We start from the raw sequence: 19,415 nt of genomic DNA on the forward strand, positions 1-19,415 counted from the left end.
TGACATATAATTCTTTATCAATGCATTCACCGAACCTTAGAAATGGAAACTGTCATGCTTTTTTTTTCTTATTTGTGTATTTTCATTTCAAATTCTAACACTTAATGTTCTCACTTTTCTGTTTATTTTTTTAATTTTTTATTAAAAAAAAAAATTTTTTTACATAGAAAACAAAATGATTTGGTGTTATTGATCTATCTAATGATTATGAGTTCAATATTTTGCCACTTATAGGCAGAAACATATTAGACGTCGTTAGCCTAAACGATTCCCAGCTAAAGCTAGGTACCATTTTCACATATCGGCTCAGTAATTTGCACTAACGAGGGCAACAGATTGTAAAAGTAATGTTTCACAGACCACGTGAACCATTTTGTTGGGAAGGAGAACAAGAAAAAGAGGAAGAAGAAGAAAGAAAAAAGTGTTGAGATCATCATCATCATCATTGTTTTACCGACCGTTTTTCCATGCTTACATGGATTGGAAGAAGTTTGTTGAGGCAAATTTTCTATGGCTGGATGCTCTTCCTGTTACCAACCCTTGCCTGTTTCCTGGCAAGGTGGTATTTTCTTATGGTCAGACATGTTTTTTGCAGAATATTGGGACCAAGTGACATTCATTTACAAACCATCACACAGTGTCAATACAAGGAAATACAAACATGCACTCAGTTAGGATTTTGCTTCTCAACCACCCCAGCTTCATGGGGTTTTGGGTTCAGGCCCATTGTATGAAACCTAGCCCTGGGTTCATCAAAGCCCTGTGAAGGGATTTGATTGACAGGAACTGAAAGAATCTCACTGTACATACACATACACACACACACACACATGCACATACACACTCACACACACATACACACACATACATACATACTGTTGTGTCTGGGGAGAGTCGTTTTGTTTTTGTGCCTTATAATGTAACACAGTCACTGGTAAAATTTCCAATTATTTCTTAGTTTTATTTTCCTAAAATTTTCATTGTCTTTGTCCGTTATTTACACTGCGTTCCCTTTTTGTTTGTTTGTGCATATGTGTGCGGGTCAATGTGTGTGTGTGTGTGTGTGTGCCTATGCATGCATGCATGTACGTATGTGTGTGTGTATGTATGTGTGTATATATGTATGCATGTGCGTGTATGTATACATGTGTGTGTATGCATATGTATATACACGTATGTATGTGTGTGCATCTGTATGTATGTATTCTGCATATTCATGTGCTTGCATGTCTGTGATTGTGTATTTTCTATTTATGTGTGTGTGAGTGTGTGTTCGTATATGTATGCACCTCTGTCTCCTTGTGTGTGTGTGTGTGTGTGTGTTATGCAACTATGTACCATGTTTCTTTGTATGGATGTGTATCTCTATGTGTGTGAACACGTTTCTCCATATGTGTCCTTGTGTGAAGTAAAGTGTGTGTATATATATGGTCATGTGTTTCAGTCTCCATTTGCGTATGTATGCTTGTCTGTTCATATAAACTATGTACCTATCCATCTGTATGTTGTGAACAACATGTTTTGAAGTTATGGATTTCATGTAATAAGAGTGGAGGAACTGCACTCTATTGTTCAGTCTCTAACCAAAGTTCAGTATCAAGTACAGGGAATCTATTGTTGGGGTGCTTAGTGTGGTAATCTATTGTTACCTTGATACTTTGGTGGATGGAGTTAGCTATTTGCTGGATGCTCTCCATTACGTTCTTCTCAGTCTCTACATTACTGTCACTGGAGTTGGTCCTAACTATGATATTAATGCCATCTACTGTAGAGTAGAAGAGTTGTGGATTGTTCAGCTAAGTATTGTTTAAGTTTTCTGTCCCACCAGGTCCATGAAGAGGCTAGCCACATCTCCAGCTACACCGATGGGTGCACCTTGAACCTGCATGTATAGTTTGTTGTTAAACTTTACTGTGTGGTTCTTCAAGGGCTGGCCCCTATTGCATGTGCAACCATTTCTTTCACCTGATTGTTGTTCTCAGGGTTTTTGGGTGGGTGTGGTCCAGCCACTCCAGCGAACATGTGGTATAAAACCGACAAAAGCACCACAGAGCGCTGGAGTGATTTTATATGTGTGTGCATACAGAGAGAAAGGGAGAGAGAGAGAGAGAGAGAGAGAAGGAAAGAGAGAGAGAGAGAGAAGGAAAGAGAGAGAGAGAGAGAGAGAGAGAGAGAGAATTGAAAAATTGATTTATAAACAACAGAGCCTGAATATATAGTAATTCAGGGCTCAATTAAAAACAGGTCGTTAAATTGGAACAGATTATTACATTGCAGTAAATCCAGTAATTATCTATTTGGTGGTATCTATCTGAATGAAACAGCTGTTGATCAGAAATAGAGTATGGAGTACGTTTGAAATTTTTGCTTTTATGCAAAATATGTTGCTCCTAAATACACACACACATATACACACACATACACACACCCACACACAAAACAATTCTTCGAATGAAGACAGGAAAAGATGCAGACATTTTTGTGGTGAAAATTTCCTCGAATTAGCATTAAGTTTTCCGTTGTTCTTTTTTTACGTCTTTTTAACGAGACACAATATTCCAGACTAATGACATGAAATTAAATAAAGTTGGCGGATCGGGGGTACATCTGACAGACTTTGATTTTTCTTTCTTTGTTACATTTTTTTTGTCTTATCAGCACTTCAGTGTCTTTTAGCAATTTCTGTATCAATTTAATTCTTCTTCTAATAGGTTGATATGCTGACTACACTCACATTATGGGAAATGAGAATGTAACATTGCTTATTTTAGTGCACTCAAAGTCAGTTTCAAAGAAAGCTGGAAAATATTTTAAAGTAGACTATTGTTATCGGAATGTATTAACGATATATTGAGTGGCAGCGAAATTGGTTTTACGCTATGAACTCTGTCCCTTTTGAACTAAATTTCAGCAGCGTTAAGCTCATACCGAATACCTCCTACCCTGGAAAGATAGTTAATGGTTTTTTGGAAAGAAATGCAAGTTCACCATCATCATCACCATCATCATCACCATCATCATCACCATCATCATCACCATCATCATCATTGTCATCATCATCATCACCATCATCACCACCATCATCATCGTCATCACCATTACCATCATCATCATTACCACCACCACCATCATCATCATCATCATCACCATCACCATACCATCACCTTGATCATCACCATCATCATCACCATCACCACCATGATCATCACCATGATCATCATCACCATCATTATCACCATCGTCACCACCACCATCATCATCATCACCATCATCACCATCATCACCACCATTATCATCGTTATCATCATCATCATCACCACCATCACCATCATCATCACCATCACCATCATCATCACCACCATAATCGTCATCATCATCATCACGATCACCATCATTGTCATCATTTAATGCTAGTCTTGTCTACTGGCCTGGGCTGCACAGTTTGACAGGATCCAACAAGCCACAGGATTATGTCAAGCTCCAGTGTTTGCTTTGGCATGGTTTTCTATGGCTGGATGTCCTTCCTAAATGCCAACTGTGGAGGCACATGGCTTAGTGGTTAGAGTGTTGCACTCATGATTGTAAAATTGTGGTTTCGATTCCTGGACTGGGCAACACATTGTTTCCTTGAGCAAAACACTTAATTTCATATTCCTCCAGCCCATTCAGCTGGCAAAGCTGCGTAGTCCTGTGATGGACTGGGGTCCCATCCAGGAGGGGATTGTATGCATCATGGAACTGGCCCTTTGAATCTATATGACTCAGGAAAGATCTTTAATCTTTTATCCTTATCCAAATCCTAATCCTAATCCCAACTGCTTTACAAAGTATTCTTGGTGACACTTGTCAGGTCACTCAGTGACTTAACGAGATGAGAAAAGGAAAAGGCTACCTTGGCTGAATGGTGGGGGTGGTGGGGGTGGTGGGGGTGGTGTTTGAGAGAGGTGCAGGTGGTTTGACGCTAGGCATTAAAAGTCTCAGGTATGATAGAGAGACACACACAGGCACAGGTGTCTTGCTACGGAGGAGATTCATAGCTACCCTGACATTATATAACAATGTGTGGGAAAGATGATACACACACACAAACATATATATATATATAAATATATATATTTATTTATATGTGTGTTATATATATTTATGTGTGTGAGTGTGTGTGTATATATATATATATATATATATACATATATATAAAAGCAAAAGAAAAAAATTTCTATGCCTATATGCTGGGAAATAGACTTTAAATTATCAATCACTACATACACTGTACTTCACTATGAATGCACATCATGCTGAATCAAGGAAAGCAAGCTACCAGAATTTTTTTTAAATGCGTTCTCACTATATTGAATCAATTTCCGGATTATTTCAACAGATATTCCCCTCGTCAGTAGAGAATATGATAAGAAATAAATGAAATACTTACAAGCACCCATGGTAAAAAGCAGAAGCAAAAGTCATGACTACACATAAGTACCCCAGTTATATCTAAATATAAAATTCCATAGCGAGCCTCAGCACACATGTGATTGGTCAGGAACCGCAACTTAGAGTGGTCACCAGTCCCAAATTGTTTATAATTTTCACCTTTAAAGGTATTTTAATATGCTGGCCATTTGATGAAATTTTTGAAAAAATTTTATCCTACATTAGAAGTATATATATATATATGTATATATATATATGTATGTATACATATGTATAGGTATATATATTATATTAGAGGAAAAATTGAAACCAAGGAAGAACGAGTATCTCAAGTCATTTAGAATAATTTAATTAGGGTATCACCTTACCATAATTAAATTATTCTAAGTGACTTGAGATGCTCATTCTGCCCTGGTTTCGATTTTTCCTCTAATATAATATATACCTGCTATAATGGAACCCTAATACGGATCCCTAGCTCCAGCCTTAGCTGTGATCTTGGAACCTAATGGTCGACCAACTATAGCGCTTACTGAGCGTACACACACACATTTATATACATACTTGCATACATATATAATACCTTAACATCTAATTATTGAAGTTGAAAAATTATCAGTAAAGCCATTTTAATTCGTTTTTTTTTTAATATATAATACTAGAGGCACAGGAGTGGCTGTGTGATAAGTAGCTTGCTTACCAACCACATGGTACTGGGTTCAGTCCTACTGCGTGGCACCATGGGAAAGTGCCTTCTACTATAGCCTCGGGCCGAACAAGGCCTTGTGAGTGGATTTGGTAGATGGAAACTGAAAGAAGCCCGTCGTCTATATGTGTATGCATATATATATGTGTATGTATATATATATAAATATATATATATATATATATGTGTGTGTGTGTGTGTGTATGTGTGTTGTTTACACACCCATCTTCGTCTTTTGTCTTTTTGGTAAATTCTCACTATACACACGCATATACACATACATACACACAATTATATATATACATATATATATATACACACACACACACTCAAACATGCATGCATACATACACACACATACACACACAAACATGCACGCAATATATATATATATATATATATAAATAAATATAATATGTGACAATTATTTGGTAGCCATGATAAAACTCTGAGTTTCGGATGCCGAGGTGGAAACCCACAGTGTCATCTCCTCAGTTATCCAGCCATCGGAAAATTTTTTTCGATGGCTGGATAACTGAATAGATGGCGACGTGTGTTTCTGCCCTGACATCCAAAACTTGGAGTTTTATCATGGCTACAAAATAATTGTCATATATTATATTTATAGATAAATTCCTTTATTTTACATAATATCGAGGTCTCTTTTGTTCTTTTGTTGTCTTACAATTTCTATCAATATATATATATATACATACATACATATATATATATATATATATATACATATATATATATATATATATGTCTTTACTGGTTTCATTGATATTAAACATGGAGACGAATTAGATAAATTCAATAATGATGTGGCATTGAATAATTATTCCTGTTGTTGCTGCTCTGTGCCTACGTACGCTTTTCTTCTTTGCTTCAATTAATTCCAGTTTTCAATGTTGTAAGTTGGGTTCAATTTATCCATACCGGAGAATAGATGAATATATATATATATATTTTTTGTTGTTGTTGCTATCTCTGCAGTTAATATAAAAGACAAGGCCATACGGTGCTCTCTATGACATCATTTAAATGCAGATATTCACTGCTGCATTGATAAAAAAAAAAAACTTTTTTAGTTTCGTTTCATAAGTGGATGACTCAGATTATTATTATTATTATTATTTTTTTTTTTTGGGAGACCTATAAAAACTATTCTGAATGAATCTCCTAAGTTAGGTCTCTAGTAAGTAATGAATGTTTAATTAAGATTAACTGGAAGTTTTCATAAGAGGTAAAAAAAAAAAAATGCTGTATTTCTTTAGATGTAAACTTAGTCATGTTAGAGTTCTCAAGGCTTTTGTTGTAATGCTTGTTTGAAATCTATGTAGAACATAGTGTTCTGTTCATAATAAAGAACTGGAATAATACTTTTGTGCAGTCTTAAAGGAAACTATTTTGTTTACACGAAATCTTTCTTTGCTAATGTTGTAAAACCAAATGATGTGTTGTTGCCTACATTTTCTAAGAAATGTGTCATACCTGTGAGGCTAGAGAATTGGTTTTAATGAATCAGATAAATCTGGTTCCATCTTATCCGCGAGGAATTGAAATTTGGTATTCCCAAGACAAACCATTTCTGGTTTGTTGTTGCTTGTTACTTGTACTTGGGGTGACTTTTCACCATTTTTGTTTTATAAATCTTAATGTTTCCAGTGTAGTTAAAGAAATAAGAAACCGAAGATGATGATGTTGAGTCTGAATAAATGAAAATTTTCAACATAGGTGTTGGTGTGGCTGTGTGGTAAGGAGCTTGCTTCCCAATCACATGGTTTTGGGTTCAGTCCCACTGCGTGGCACGTTGAGCAAGTGTCTTTTACTATTTTTTAAGCCTAGTACTTATTCTATTGGGATTTTCAGAAAGGGAATTTGTGCAGTCTGTGAGTGGAACAGTAAAAATATGCAAGACTTTTCTCAAATTTCAAATGTGAATTTTTCAGTGTTAACTACACCCCTAAGATGGAGCCTTGTATCTTGGTTGGAAACCAGTTGTCTCTTCAGTGAAAGATTTATAATAATTAAAGAATTGTAGAGACATCCATCCATACATACATACATTTATACGTGTGTGTCTGTGTTTGTTCCCTCCTATCACCTGGCTACTGTAACTTAGTGGTTTGGCAAAAGAGAATGCTGGAATGAATACCAGACATAAAAAATAAGTACCGGACTTAATTTGTTTGGGCAAACCAGGTAAGGGCAACGTTTTCCAAGAATCAGGCTGCTTTCGAAATTGCTCCTCATCAGGTAGGCTGCGCTACTAAAACCTAAAACAGTTCAAGGTAACTTATTTTCGGTTAGGCAAGCCATTGAGAAAACCATACGGGTCACAGTTTGTCCATGACTGAACTAGACACTTCAAGGTAGTGCTCCAACATGGCAGCAGTCCAATGAGTGGAGAACTAGTGAAAGTAAAAGATTAAAAAAAAGATAAATAATTTCACTCATATGACTTTGGTTGATTGCAGGCAGTGAGATTGAACCTGGAACCTTGGGCTTGCGAACTGCTGTGGTGGAATCCGAACACCCCCATGGATGGATAAATGAATGGTTCTGAAATGTATGATATGTATGCGTGCTGGAGATAGAGAAGAGTGTTGTATGCACAGCCATATATTATACAGAGTCGTAGAAGCTAAATAGAAGAGATATCGCTGGTTTACATGTGGGTGATTCGAACGGTTGGTGAACAAATATATAATAATTCCACAGTCACACTTGGGTAGGAATAGGACATTGTATACGAGATGTAGCTGTCGTCTTTGCCAAACAAATATATTTATTTTGTTTAATTAAACTTGATTATTTCATTTTACTTTAAAAAGAAATAAAAAAAATAAGAACTTTCAAGTTTGTTACAAAAAAAAAATGTACGTAATTTATTAAGTTATTTTTGTTAGTTTTTACAACGTTTCTCTGAAGTGGTTGTCATGTCGAGATTTTGAGATGAAACCCCATGCTGTTGTATCCATAATAAGAACAGCTTAATATTTTTCTATTTAAAAAAAAAATCTCTCTAGATTAAGTTTAAGAAATATATATATATATATATATAATATATATATATATATATATATATATATATATATGTATGTGTGTGTATGTGTGTGTATTTATAGTATTGAATCTAGCCGTAAGCCATCTTCATTGGAAATTGACAGAAAAATATATCTCAGACAACCACGATTACTTTTATTTATAGTTCGAATGTAATTTAAGAGGTAATTTTTATAATGTCTAGGAGGACATCAAGGACATCACTTGTGAAAAAAAACGATTTCAATGAGATGTTTATATAAAGTGATGATGTTCAATTTCTTTTGAAGTTTTTGAAAAAGTAGAAGGTCCTGTTGTTGTTATAGTGTAGCCCCGAGTCAGATCTGATCGAGCAAGCCTATGATCAAAGATATTCAGTCATGACCATGTGATCTTTTTTTCCTTTCTGTTTTTTTTTTCTCTGTCTTTGTTTCTTTTTCGAGACATTGTTATGAAGGTCTATGTTGTTATTTGTGTCTTTCCCATTTCTTAAGATGATTGTAAGATTTGAGGGTGATTTGTCTGTTGCTTGTAACAGGTTGTAAATCATTCCCATTTCTGAAGGTGATAGTATGATTTGAAGGAGATTTACTTGTTGTTTCTAGCAAGTTGAGTAAATCATGTTACATGAAAAGTCAGACTCTTGTTGTTGTTGTTGTAGTACACCATAAGTTACAATGATACCCTCTACAAACTTCATCAGGGGTTCAGGGATGAAGGCAGAGCCAAAATTTAGACAGTTCTAAACCTGCTCTAGCAAACTTCAGAGCCATGCCAGACATGACAGTCCCATCGTTTTGTATATCTATGACAATATTGTCCACATTATTTCTGTCTGTGTTGGGTGTGTCTGAGTGTAATTCAGTTGCTATTTTTAACTGGCTAATACTTCGAAGTCACTGTCAGTAAGAGTCTTCTTTAAGAATATTATAGGAGTGGCTGTGTGGTAAGTAGCTTGCTTACTAACCACATGGTTCTAGGTTCAGTCCCACTGAGTGATACCTTGGGCAAGTATCTTCTACTATAACCTCGGGCCGACCAGAGCCTTGTGAGTGGATTTGGTAGGCGGAAACTGAAAGAAACCTGTTGTATATATGTGTGTGTGTGTCTTTGTTTGTCCTCCCACCATTGCTTGACAACCGATGTTGGTGTGTTTACGTCCCCATAACTTAACAGTTCGGCAAAAGAGACTGATAGAATTAGTACAAGGCTTACAAAGAATAAGTCCTGATGACTGAAATAAATAAAAGAATATATATACATACAGGTAGCAGAGAATATATTGTTGTCTAAATTATGCAAAAATGAAAATAACACTGACATCTCATTTTAACAGATATATTTGCCAAAATTACATAAAAATATCTTGAAATACTAAAGAGGAAGTTTATTCAAAAAATCACCATTGGCTTCAACCATGGCCTCCAGATGACTTTGAAATCTCCTGCAACTCTTCTGGATGGTCTCCTTGTTTAAAGATGGTGAATGCTGTCATAATCCTTGCCTTCAATTCATCTTTAGTGTTACAAGAAGTTTTGGTGGTCTCTCACTCAACTGTGCCCCACACATAATAATCAAGGGGGTTGCAGACTGGGGAGTTATGTGGCCAGATGTTATGGGTGATATGGTTGCAGAAATTGTCTAATGACTGGGTTCTCCTGCTTGTGTGTTTTGGTACAGTCTTGTCACTAGACATAGGATCTTCCAGCAGCCACCTTCTTCACCCAGGGCAGCACTACCTCCTCCAGGCACTTGATGTAGGCCTCCTTGTTGAGTCTGAGGCTGTGTTGGAAGATGAATGGCAGCATAACGCCGCCGTCACTAGTGATCACTCCAAACACCATGATGTTGACTGGATGTTTGATATTTATCACTCTCAGTACATGTACTCAGATTGCACTGTTCTCAGATTGACAACCAAATACTCTGAAATGTTCGTATTGGAGCTTCTGGCATGAATGCCAAGCAGTACAGCATGTTGCTTCCAAATTTCTCTAAATATATATGTATAAAATTTAGGGAAAAACCACTATTAAACAATTCAATAAAGAAAGATGTTATTTACACCATATAGAAAACATATACTATAAAAAAAAACCTTATTTTAAATCAATAAAGTACCATAAATAGTAGTAAAAAGACTACACACGTTTCATGGCTATATTTCCAAGTAGATAATAATAATAAAATCAATTCGATTCAAAATTAAATCGAACTAAAATTAATTCTATTTAAAAATATAGTCACTTATCAGGTCTAAGATAATAAATAATAAGAAATAATAATAGAATAAATGTACTTATCTTAACTTATACTAATTATCAAATAAATATATAAAAATATGTGTATTAACTATAAATAATCGAAAAACATTTAATGATATTACTTAAAATAAAAATATTACTTATCTTTTCGAAGGATTTCCGTTAACTCAGATGTTTAATTATGTTTTGGAATTATATTCCCTACTATTATTATTATTATCATCATTATTATTATTACTATTATTATTATTATTATTATTATTATCATTAATTTTATTATATATATATATATATATGTGTGTGTATGTATGTTTTGGTTTTTGTGAGGAATGATGTGTCATGGCATTAAATTTATTCCACTGCTTTTGTGAGTGCATATAAACCACTTTATTTATCATAATTTGGTTGAAAATTTCCATGAATAATTAGTACAAAATTTCAAATGGCATATTCCATAATTAAAAATCTGATATTTGCTTTCACAAGAAAAAGAAATGTTAATTGACTAATTAATTATGCAGAAAAATTAGTTAAAAACTTACAGATTACTACTTGTTCTTGAAAATGCTTAATTAAACAAAACCAGAAAAAAAAAATTGAATTAATTTTTTGACATGTTTATTGTTATGTGTTCCCACAATGGTAATTTCTGCTTGTTTTGCTTCAATTACATTTAATTAATTGTAAAAATAATTTTTGCAGTATGTCATAGAGATTTAAACGGTTGCCATAGACTGTGTTCTTGGTAGTCTCTTGAGTCCAAGACAGATGGCTCTGCAATATCATGCTGAATAACCTGCATGGATGATTTGTTTATAGTGATCAAATGTTTGTGTCTTACATTAGCTCACATCCTCCATCAGATCAACGTGGCCTACACTGGGCCCATGGTATGCCACATGTCAGATGTCAAAGTCATTGCAGAGTGACATGAGATGAAGTGTTTTATTCAAGAATGCAATGCACTGCCTGGTCACGGAATCAAAACCAAGGTCTCGCACTCGTAGACAGTGTATGGAACTCTGAAAGGGTGTCTGCTATTTTAGGGTCTGTTTAAGCTGTATCACAGGATAATATACGTTGCATTTTCGAGGGTTATGTCTTTTATTGTTGCTTCAGTCATTGGACTGTGGCCATGCTGGAGCACCATTTTGAAGGGTTTAGTCAAACAGATTGAACCCGGTACTTATGTATTGTTTTCATTTATCTGATACTTATTCTATTAGTCTCTATTGCTGAACTGCTAAGTTATGGAGATGTACACAAACAATACCAGTTGTCAAATGGTATGAGTGGGTCTCACACACACACACACACATGCATGTACCATGTGACGAGCTTCTGCACAGTTTCTATCTGCCAAATTCACTCATAAAGCATTAGATATGAGGCAATATGGGATTATAGGAGAAAACGCTTCCTAACGTATTGCATTGTGGGACTGAAACTGAAAACACAAGATTTCAAAGCAAGCCTCTTAACTGCATAGGTATGCCTGTACTTCCTTCGAAAGAAAATTCTAATTTTGGTTAATAAGGCTATTAACCCCCTTTTTTATTATTGCACTTTTGCAACAGACTGTGCATTTACATTTTAGATTCGTGATGTCAAAGAGTTTTGGCTTTGTGAGCCAAATGAACACTTCAGCATTCAGTTTACTCGTTAAATTTAATACTCATTTATTCACATTGTTTTGAATTAATCATGCATTATCTTGTAGCTTCAAGATTTCAATAATCTGATTGCTTATTTTTAGAGTGACATTGTAGGGTAGGTGTGAGAGGCTGGATCTGGCTAGTTTGAACCTAAAACAGGTAGACTATTTGGGCTGGTTACAACTGGTTTAATTGCTAAAGTGTTAACCCTTTAATTACCAACCCGGCTGAAACTGTCACTGGCTCTGTAGTATAAATGTCTTGTTTTCATAAGTTTTGAATTAAAATCTTCCACCAAACCTTAGTCACAATTTATGTTCCTAACACTAGCTGAATGATAACTAAATTATTTTACTAAATTCTTTGTTATATTTGAAGTAATTGGAAGAAACACAGAGCATCTCAAAAGAAACATGGTAACAAAAGGGTTAAAATATGTAATAGAGAAACAATTCTTAACCCTTTTGATACCAACCCAGCTGAAACTGGCTCTGGCTCTGTAGTACAAATGTCTTGTTTTCAAAAGTTCTGAATAAAAATCTTCCACCAAACCTTAGTTACAATTTATGTTCCTGGCACAAGCTGAATAATAGCCGAGTTGTTTTACTAAATTCCTTGTTATATTTAAAATTAATTGAAAGAAATGCAGAGCATCTCAACAGAAATATGGTAACAAAAGGGTTAAAATATATAATAGAGAAACAATTCTTAACCCTTTTGATACCAACCCAGCTGAAACTGGCTCTGGCTCTGTAGTACAAATGTCTTGTTTTCAAAAGTTCTGAATAAAAATCTTCCACCAAACCTTAGTCACAATTTATGTTCTTAACACTAGCTTAACGATAACCAGGTTATTTTACTAAATTCTTTGTTTTATTTTATAATTAATTGAAAGTAACACAGAGCCTCTCAAAATAAATACAGTAATGAAAAGGTTAAAGCATAAATTGGATCTCGAAGGTTGGATAAGGACAAATATTCCTAAAAACCTTATTCATGATGTTGGCCAGAGTAAATGGATAAAAGGTGTTAATATACTTTATAACAACTTTATTAACAATAAAAGAAAGAACATGAACTTTTGCAAAGTTTGTGTGCAGAGATATATGGGAAAAATTCGTCCTTATAGTGAGAAGAACAGGGATAGAAATTGTCCAGATAAATGCATACAACTTTTGAGAAGGCCAATACTTGATAAAATTCTCAGTATGTATAGACAAAGTGCAAGGGAAAGAAGTCACATCTGTCAGCATATGAATTTATAAGTTTCTTTTTTATTGGTTGAAACAACAAAAGATTCTTTAACTTTCACTGATTTGACTAATCAGAAACCAGTGTTATTCACAACTCTAGTCAGGTTCCAATTCTGAATACATGCTAGTGATTTATATTTGACAGAATATTTTAAAATTTACAAATAATAATAATATATTTTCATATTGAAACTAAGTCAGGAATTGAACCAATCATTGCTGTGACTGGATATTGGACACTCCTGTTTTTGACTGTGCAGCTACACCATGTTTACATTGGTTTCATTTCCAATCATATATATATATATATATATATATATATATATATATGTATGCATATATATGATTGGAAATATATATATATATATATAGGCACAGGAGTGGCTGTGTGGTAAGTAGCTTGCTAACCAACCACATGGTTCCGGGTTCAATCCCACTGCATGGCACCTTGGGCGAGTGTCTTCTACTATAGCCTCGGGCCAACCAAAGCCTTGTGAGTGGATTTGGTAGATGGAAACTGAAAGAAGCCCATCGTATATATTTGTGTGTGTGTTTGTGTGTCTGTGTTTGTCCCCCCACCATCACGTGACAACCGATACTGGTGTGTTAATGTCCCTGTAATTTAGCGGTTTGGTAAAAGGGACCGATAGAATAAATATTAGGCTTACAAAGAATAAGTCCTGGGGTCAATTTGCTCGACTAAAGGTAGTGCTCCAGCATGGCCGTAGTCAAATGACTGAAACAAGTAAAGGAATAAAAGAATATATATATATATATATATAGTAAGATGAGAAAATAAAGAGGTAATTAATAAATTATTATTTATTAATTAAAAAATTGACAATTTATTAATTACCTGTCTATTTTGTCATGTTATTTTAATAAATAAAATATTTATAAACCATGGTTTATATAATTATGTTGCAGTTGAGTTTTAAATATGTCCAATGCTCTTCGTATAGGTAATTAACCAGTACTTTAATTGTTCTTCTGTTGTATCTATGTGTGTGTGCCTATATCATCATCATCATCATTTAACGTCTGCTTTCCATGGTAGCATGGGTTGGACGATTTGACAGGTCTGGCAAACCAGACTCCAATCTGATCTGGCAGAGTTTCTACAGCTGGATGCCCTTCATAACGTCAACCACTCCGAGAGTGTAGTGGGTGCTTTTACGTGCCACCGGCATGAGGGCCAGTTTGGTGGTACTGGCAACGGCCATGCCCAAATGGTGCTTTTTACGTGCCACCTGCACAGGAGCCAGTCCAGCGGCACTGGTGATGACATCGCTTGAATATATATATATATATCAGCCAAAATTGCGAGGATGATCCGGTTCTTGACTGAAGATTAGAGGCTTCGAATGACCAGTCCGTTTTTTGTATCATCTATTTGTATGTTTTGCGTTCTTGTCTCATTTTGTATTTTTTATATATATTTATTTATTTATATATATATATATATGTATGTATGTATGTATGTATGTATGTATGTATGTATGTACGCACGCACGCACGCACGCACGCACGCACGCACGCACGCACGCACGCATGTATGCATGCATGCATGCATGCATGTATCGTTTTAGGCTAGAGTCAAATATTTGAACCTGCATATTCTTACCTAAGATAGTAATGTTCGCTTAGGCACAGAGATGCTTAAATTCTTCCCAGACATGCCTTACGTATGTAGAACATATAGTTAAGCATTGGTTATTATGCTTGATATAGTTAAATAAAGGTATTTTCTAATCAGTTGAAATTATGACTGTAATGACATAAAGCCCTCCCCACAAAAATTCAGAGTCTTTAATGAAAATTCTTGTCTAGAAAGTCATGGGAGAGAACTCTGAAGTGGAAATTGATTAAAAATTAAAGGAAAACTCTGAATGGTCAGTGAATCCAATCTTTTGAAGGTACACTGACAGTGTTGGATCTGCCAAATTTTTAGTATTTGATAAAATAATTGAAAAACTTGCCATCACATCTGGAAAAAAATTATATTTAGAAAAGAAAAATCTACAATAATTTTGTAATTTGTCTTTCTTTTCTTCCTCTGAATAATAATGGCTAAATGTAATAACGAAGAAATTTTTTTAGAAGACATTTTTTTTGAATTACTGTTTTATTTCCATAATTTTTAATTGTTAAATTTCCTCATTTGTTTTCCAGATTTGGAATTCCTATGGAGTTATTATGTATTCCAGTGCTGCCTACGACTATCCGATAACTTCTTTAGCCTGGAATCCTAGTGGAGAACTGTTTGTTGTTGGTTCCTTCAGCAGTCTTCGACTCTGTGATCGCAGCGGGGTAAAGTCTTTTATTACTTGCTTTAAATACAGAATTAACGATGCCATTAACACTTCAATTGCAGTGAATTAATTACTCTTACTTGTTGTAAATAGCTGGAAACAGTTTTTTTACCAAACATTCCACAAGAAAACTCCCACCCCTTAATATCAAATATTACAGTTTTATTTAAAATATTACAAATCTCAGTGCAGGCATGGCTGTGTGGTTAAGAAGTTTGCTTCCCAAGCATGCAAGTTGGGTTCAGTCCCATTGCGTGGCTCCTTGGGCAAGTGTTGTCTTCTATAACCTCAAGCTGATCAATGCCCTTGTGAATGAAAAGTGGCGCAGGCCCGCCAATACTTGCACTGGCCACAGTTGTCATCTTTCGGGAATTTAGGGGACGGACCACGTCGCCGTATCGACCGCGTGTATCTCGTGACATCCTTCCGGCATCGGTTGCGGGTACGTCCACGTGTATGTGGGCGATACCGTGAGCTTAGGAACCATAGCCGGACCCGAGTTGTTTTCCAAAAGCGTCTCAACCTCAAGGCGCATGCCTTAGCTCGGCGTTCCCCGTCCGCACGTCGCGTTCGCGCGGCGAGCGGCAGCGTCGCCGGCGGAATTGCCATTCGGGGACACTGAAACAAGTCTTTTAGGCACAGAAGTGGCTGTGTGGTAATTAGCTTGCTTACCAGCCACATGGTTCCTGGTTCAGTCCCACTGTGTGGAACCTTGGGCAAGTGTCTTCTACTATAGCCTCAGGTCAACCAAATCCTTGTGAGGGGATTTGGTAGAGGGAAACAGAAAGAAGCCTGCTGTGTCTGTTTGTCCCCCGCTACCATTGCTTGAAATCGGTGTTGGTGTGTTTACATCCCTGTAACTTAGCAGTTTGGAAAAAGAAACTGATAGAATAAGTACTAGGCTTACAAAGAATAAGTCCTGGGGTTGATCTGTTTGATTAAAGTCAGTGCTCCAGCATGGCCACAGTCAAATGACTGAAACAAATAAAAGAATAAAAGAATATATTATGCATGTGTGTGTGTTTTCTTTTTTAGTATTCTCATTTGTGAGAGCAGTTGAGTTTATTTCAGATACTCTCATTTTAAAAATCATCTCTGGCTAATCATTGAGAGGACATTGGTGTTGCCTTGGTGGAGGTTTGTGCTCTCTGATTGCTCTTATTATTATTATTATTATTATTATTATTATTATATTATTATTATTATTATCATTATTACCTCTGCCTTAGCGAAGGTGGAGGTATTGTTTCAGTTGTGTTTGTTTGTTTGTTTGTCCGTGGACAAGATGTCTCAAGAACTGCTGGATGGATTTGGATGAAACATTCAGGGATATTTGGCCTTGTGACTGGCACAAACTGATTAGGTTTTGTGATCAATCCAGTACTGGACAAGGATTCTGGATTATTTTTCCTGCTTTTTAACTTAATGTTTGAGAGTACACAGGTTCATTTTTAGTATTCTTGTTTGTGAGAGCAGTTGTTCTTTACTTTAGATATTCCCATTTTAAAAATCATCTCTGGTTAATCGCTGAGAGGAGATTGGTGTTTCCTTGGTGGAGGTTTGTGCTCTCTGAGTGCTCTTGTTATTATTGTTTTTGCCACTTACACCTTGGTGGGGCATCAGTTTTTGATGTATAGAATGTAGATTTGATGTAAGGCTAACAGTTGTTTTGCCTTCTTTTAGCTTTAGTGTATTTATATCTAAATTGCTGCAGGTAAACAAACAGAACCGACTTGGCTCTGCAGCTTTGGAGTGAAATTCCTTACTTGCCATTGCAGGCTTTACAGATCCATTCCATTTTACAGGTGAGATTCATCATAAAAGATAAATAAATAGCAACAATGAAGAGATGGGTCAGTGAGGCTGCTTCATCATGGTTGCTTCATTTACTAGAAATAGCTGCCAAGTACCTTATATCAAACTCTTCTTATTTCTTTATTGCCCACAAGGGGCTAAACATAGAGGGAGACAGACAAGGACAGATAAAGGGATTAAGTCAATTACATCAACCCCAGTACGTAACTGGTACTTAATTTATCGACCCCGAAAGGATGAAAGGCTAAGCTGACTTTGGCGGAATTTGAACTCAGAATGTAACGGCAGACGAAATACTACTAAGCATTTTGCCTGGCATGCTAACATTTCTACCAGCTCACCGCCTTATTATCAAACTCTTCTGTCTTAAGGAGAGTGACGTAGTGGACAATATAGTTCCATATGGTCACTTATGGTAGTGCATTGGTCACTCATGGTTTTGTCTTGTGTTTCTTTTGTGGTCAGGCACCTGATTTCCTCCTTATAATACCAGTGCACATAGTGGCTCACCACTGAGTGCACTCATCCTGTGTCCACTGGATCCACCTTGTGTGACACCTGTCGACATGGCAAGGGCTTTGACCATCACAGTTTATTTAATGCTGGTCAGCCCAGGGGTGCTTTTCATTTCTGTCGGTGAGCATGGCTGTGGTGACCAAAGCAAATACATCTTTTCTCACTCCACTTTTTCTTTTCACCTCACATCCTCCTTTAACGATGAACATTAAATGAGAATAATAATGATGACCAGATGCCCACAGCTGTAACATCTATGATCATGCATCTACTTGATCAGGGCTGACCTTGGGATAAACAATAAAAGCAAGATGTAGTGTATTGTTATTTTGAGTGTATTTGGCCAGCCATTGCTTCCTTTAAAAGCCTCCCAATATTAGCTTTGGTTGTTTAATTGGAGTGTATTAGTATAGAATGTTACAAGATAGAGATTTGAATTAAGTAGAGCAATTTTTAAGATATTTCTCTTTAATTCTCTCCAGAAGAAGGGTTCTCAATGATATACAGAATTGGAACATGGCCGAATAGAATTGTTGGCATTCTGTTGAATTAAATCTATTTGTGTCTTGACTGAAATCTGATTACAATTCCAGTGAAATCTTCTGTTTAATATGATTGATGTTAGAACTGTAGGAGACGATGACCATGTTGTAATGAGAGCCGAGAATAATACTTGGTTCTTTCAATCAATACAAGTATTTAAAAGTTGAAGAGGTTATCACAAGAGAAAGAGAGAGAATCTGCATTAAGGACTAAGCTCGAATGATGTTCACATAAGAGGTTGTAGGAAAGAGGCATTATTATTTGTAGAGCGCTTGGCAAGTTGCCGTACGTCAGGCTGTAGCCGTGTGTCATGTGGCTGTTGTTGCTTTCACTCAAGTGTGCCTCTGACATAGCTTATTTCTCAGAACAGAAAACGTTGACCTTTATGTCCCATTGTTTTTGTTATTAGGATCTTGGATGGTGGATGGATAAGCTTACAGACTTACAGACAGTTAACAAATGTTATTGTAGTTATTATGTAGATGCAGGCATGGCAGTATGGTGAATGTATTTGTGTCTCAATCACATGGTAATGGTTTCAGTCCCACTGCATGGCAACTCGGGCAGTTGTCCCCTACTATAGCGTGTGTGCGCGCACACACATATACACACACACACACACACACGATCATGCATCCGCATACACACATACACACACATACATAGCCATGCACTCTCTCTCTCACACACACACATGGTCATAAACCATCACATACACACACATGCACACACACACACACGCACACATGATCATGCAACCTCACACACACACTCAGAGCCATGCACTCTCTCTCTCACACACACACACGGTCATGCATGCTCTCACACACACACACACACATAGCCATGCACTCACACACACATACACACAC

The 19,415-nt window shown here is 36.1% G+C and overlaps 1 protein-coding gene across 1 annotated transcript in view; it reads left to right on the plus strand.

The window, feature by feature from the left end:
* Window positions 1-19,415, plus strand: part of LOC115222227 (intraflagellar transport protein 80 homolog) — a 522,946-nt gene that overhangs the window by 48,182 nt on the left and 455,349 nt on the right. The window contains exon 7 of the mRNA XM_029792388.2: window positions 15,530-15,667. Coding sequence (XP_029648248.1) covers window positions 15,530-15,667 — 138 coding nt within the window. The remainder of the gene's footprint in view (window positions 1-15,529; window positions 15,668-19,415) is intronic.

The sequence above is a fragment of the Octopus sinensis genome, linkage group LG19, assembly GCF_006345805.1.
Source record: "Octopus sinensis linkage group LG19, ASM634580v1, whole genome shotgun sequence".
NCBI classification, from domain to species: Eukaryota; Metazoa; Mollusca; class Cephalopoda; order Octopoda; family Octopodidae; genus Octopus; species Octopus sinensis.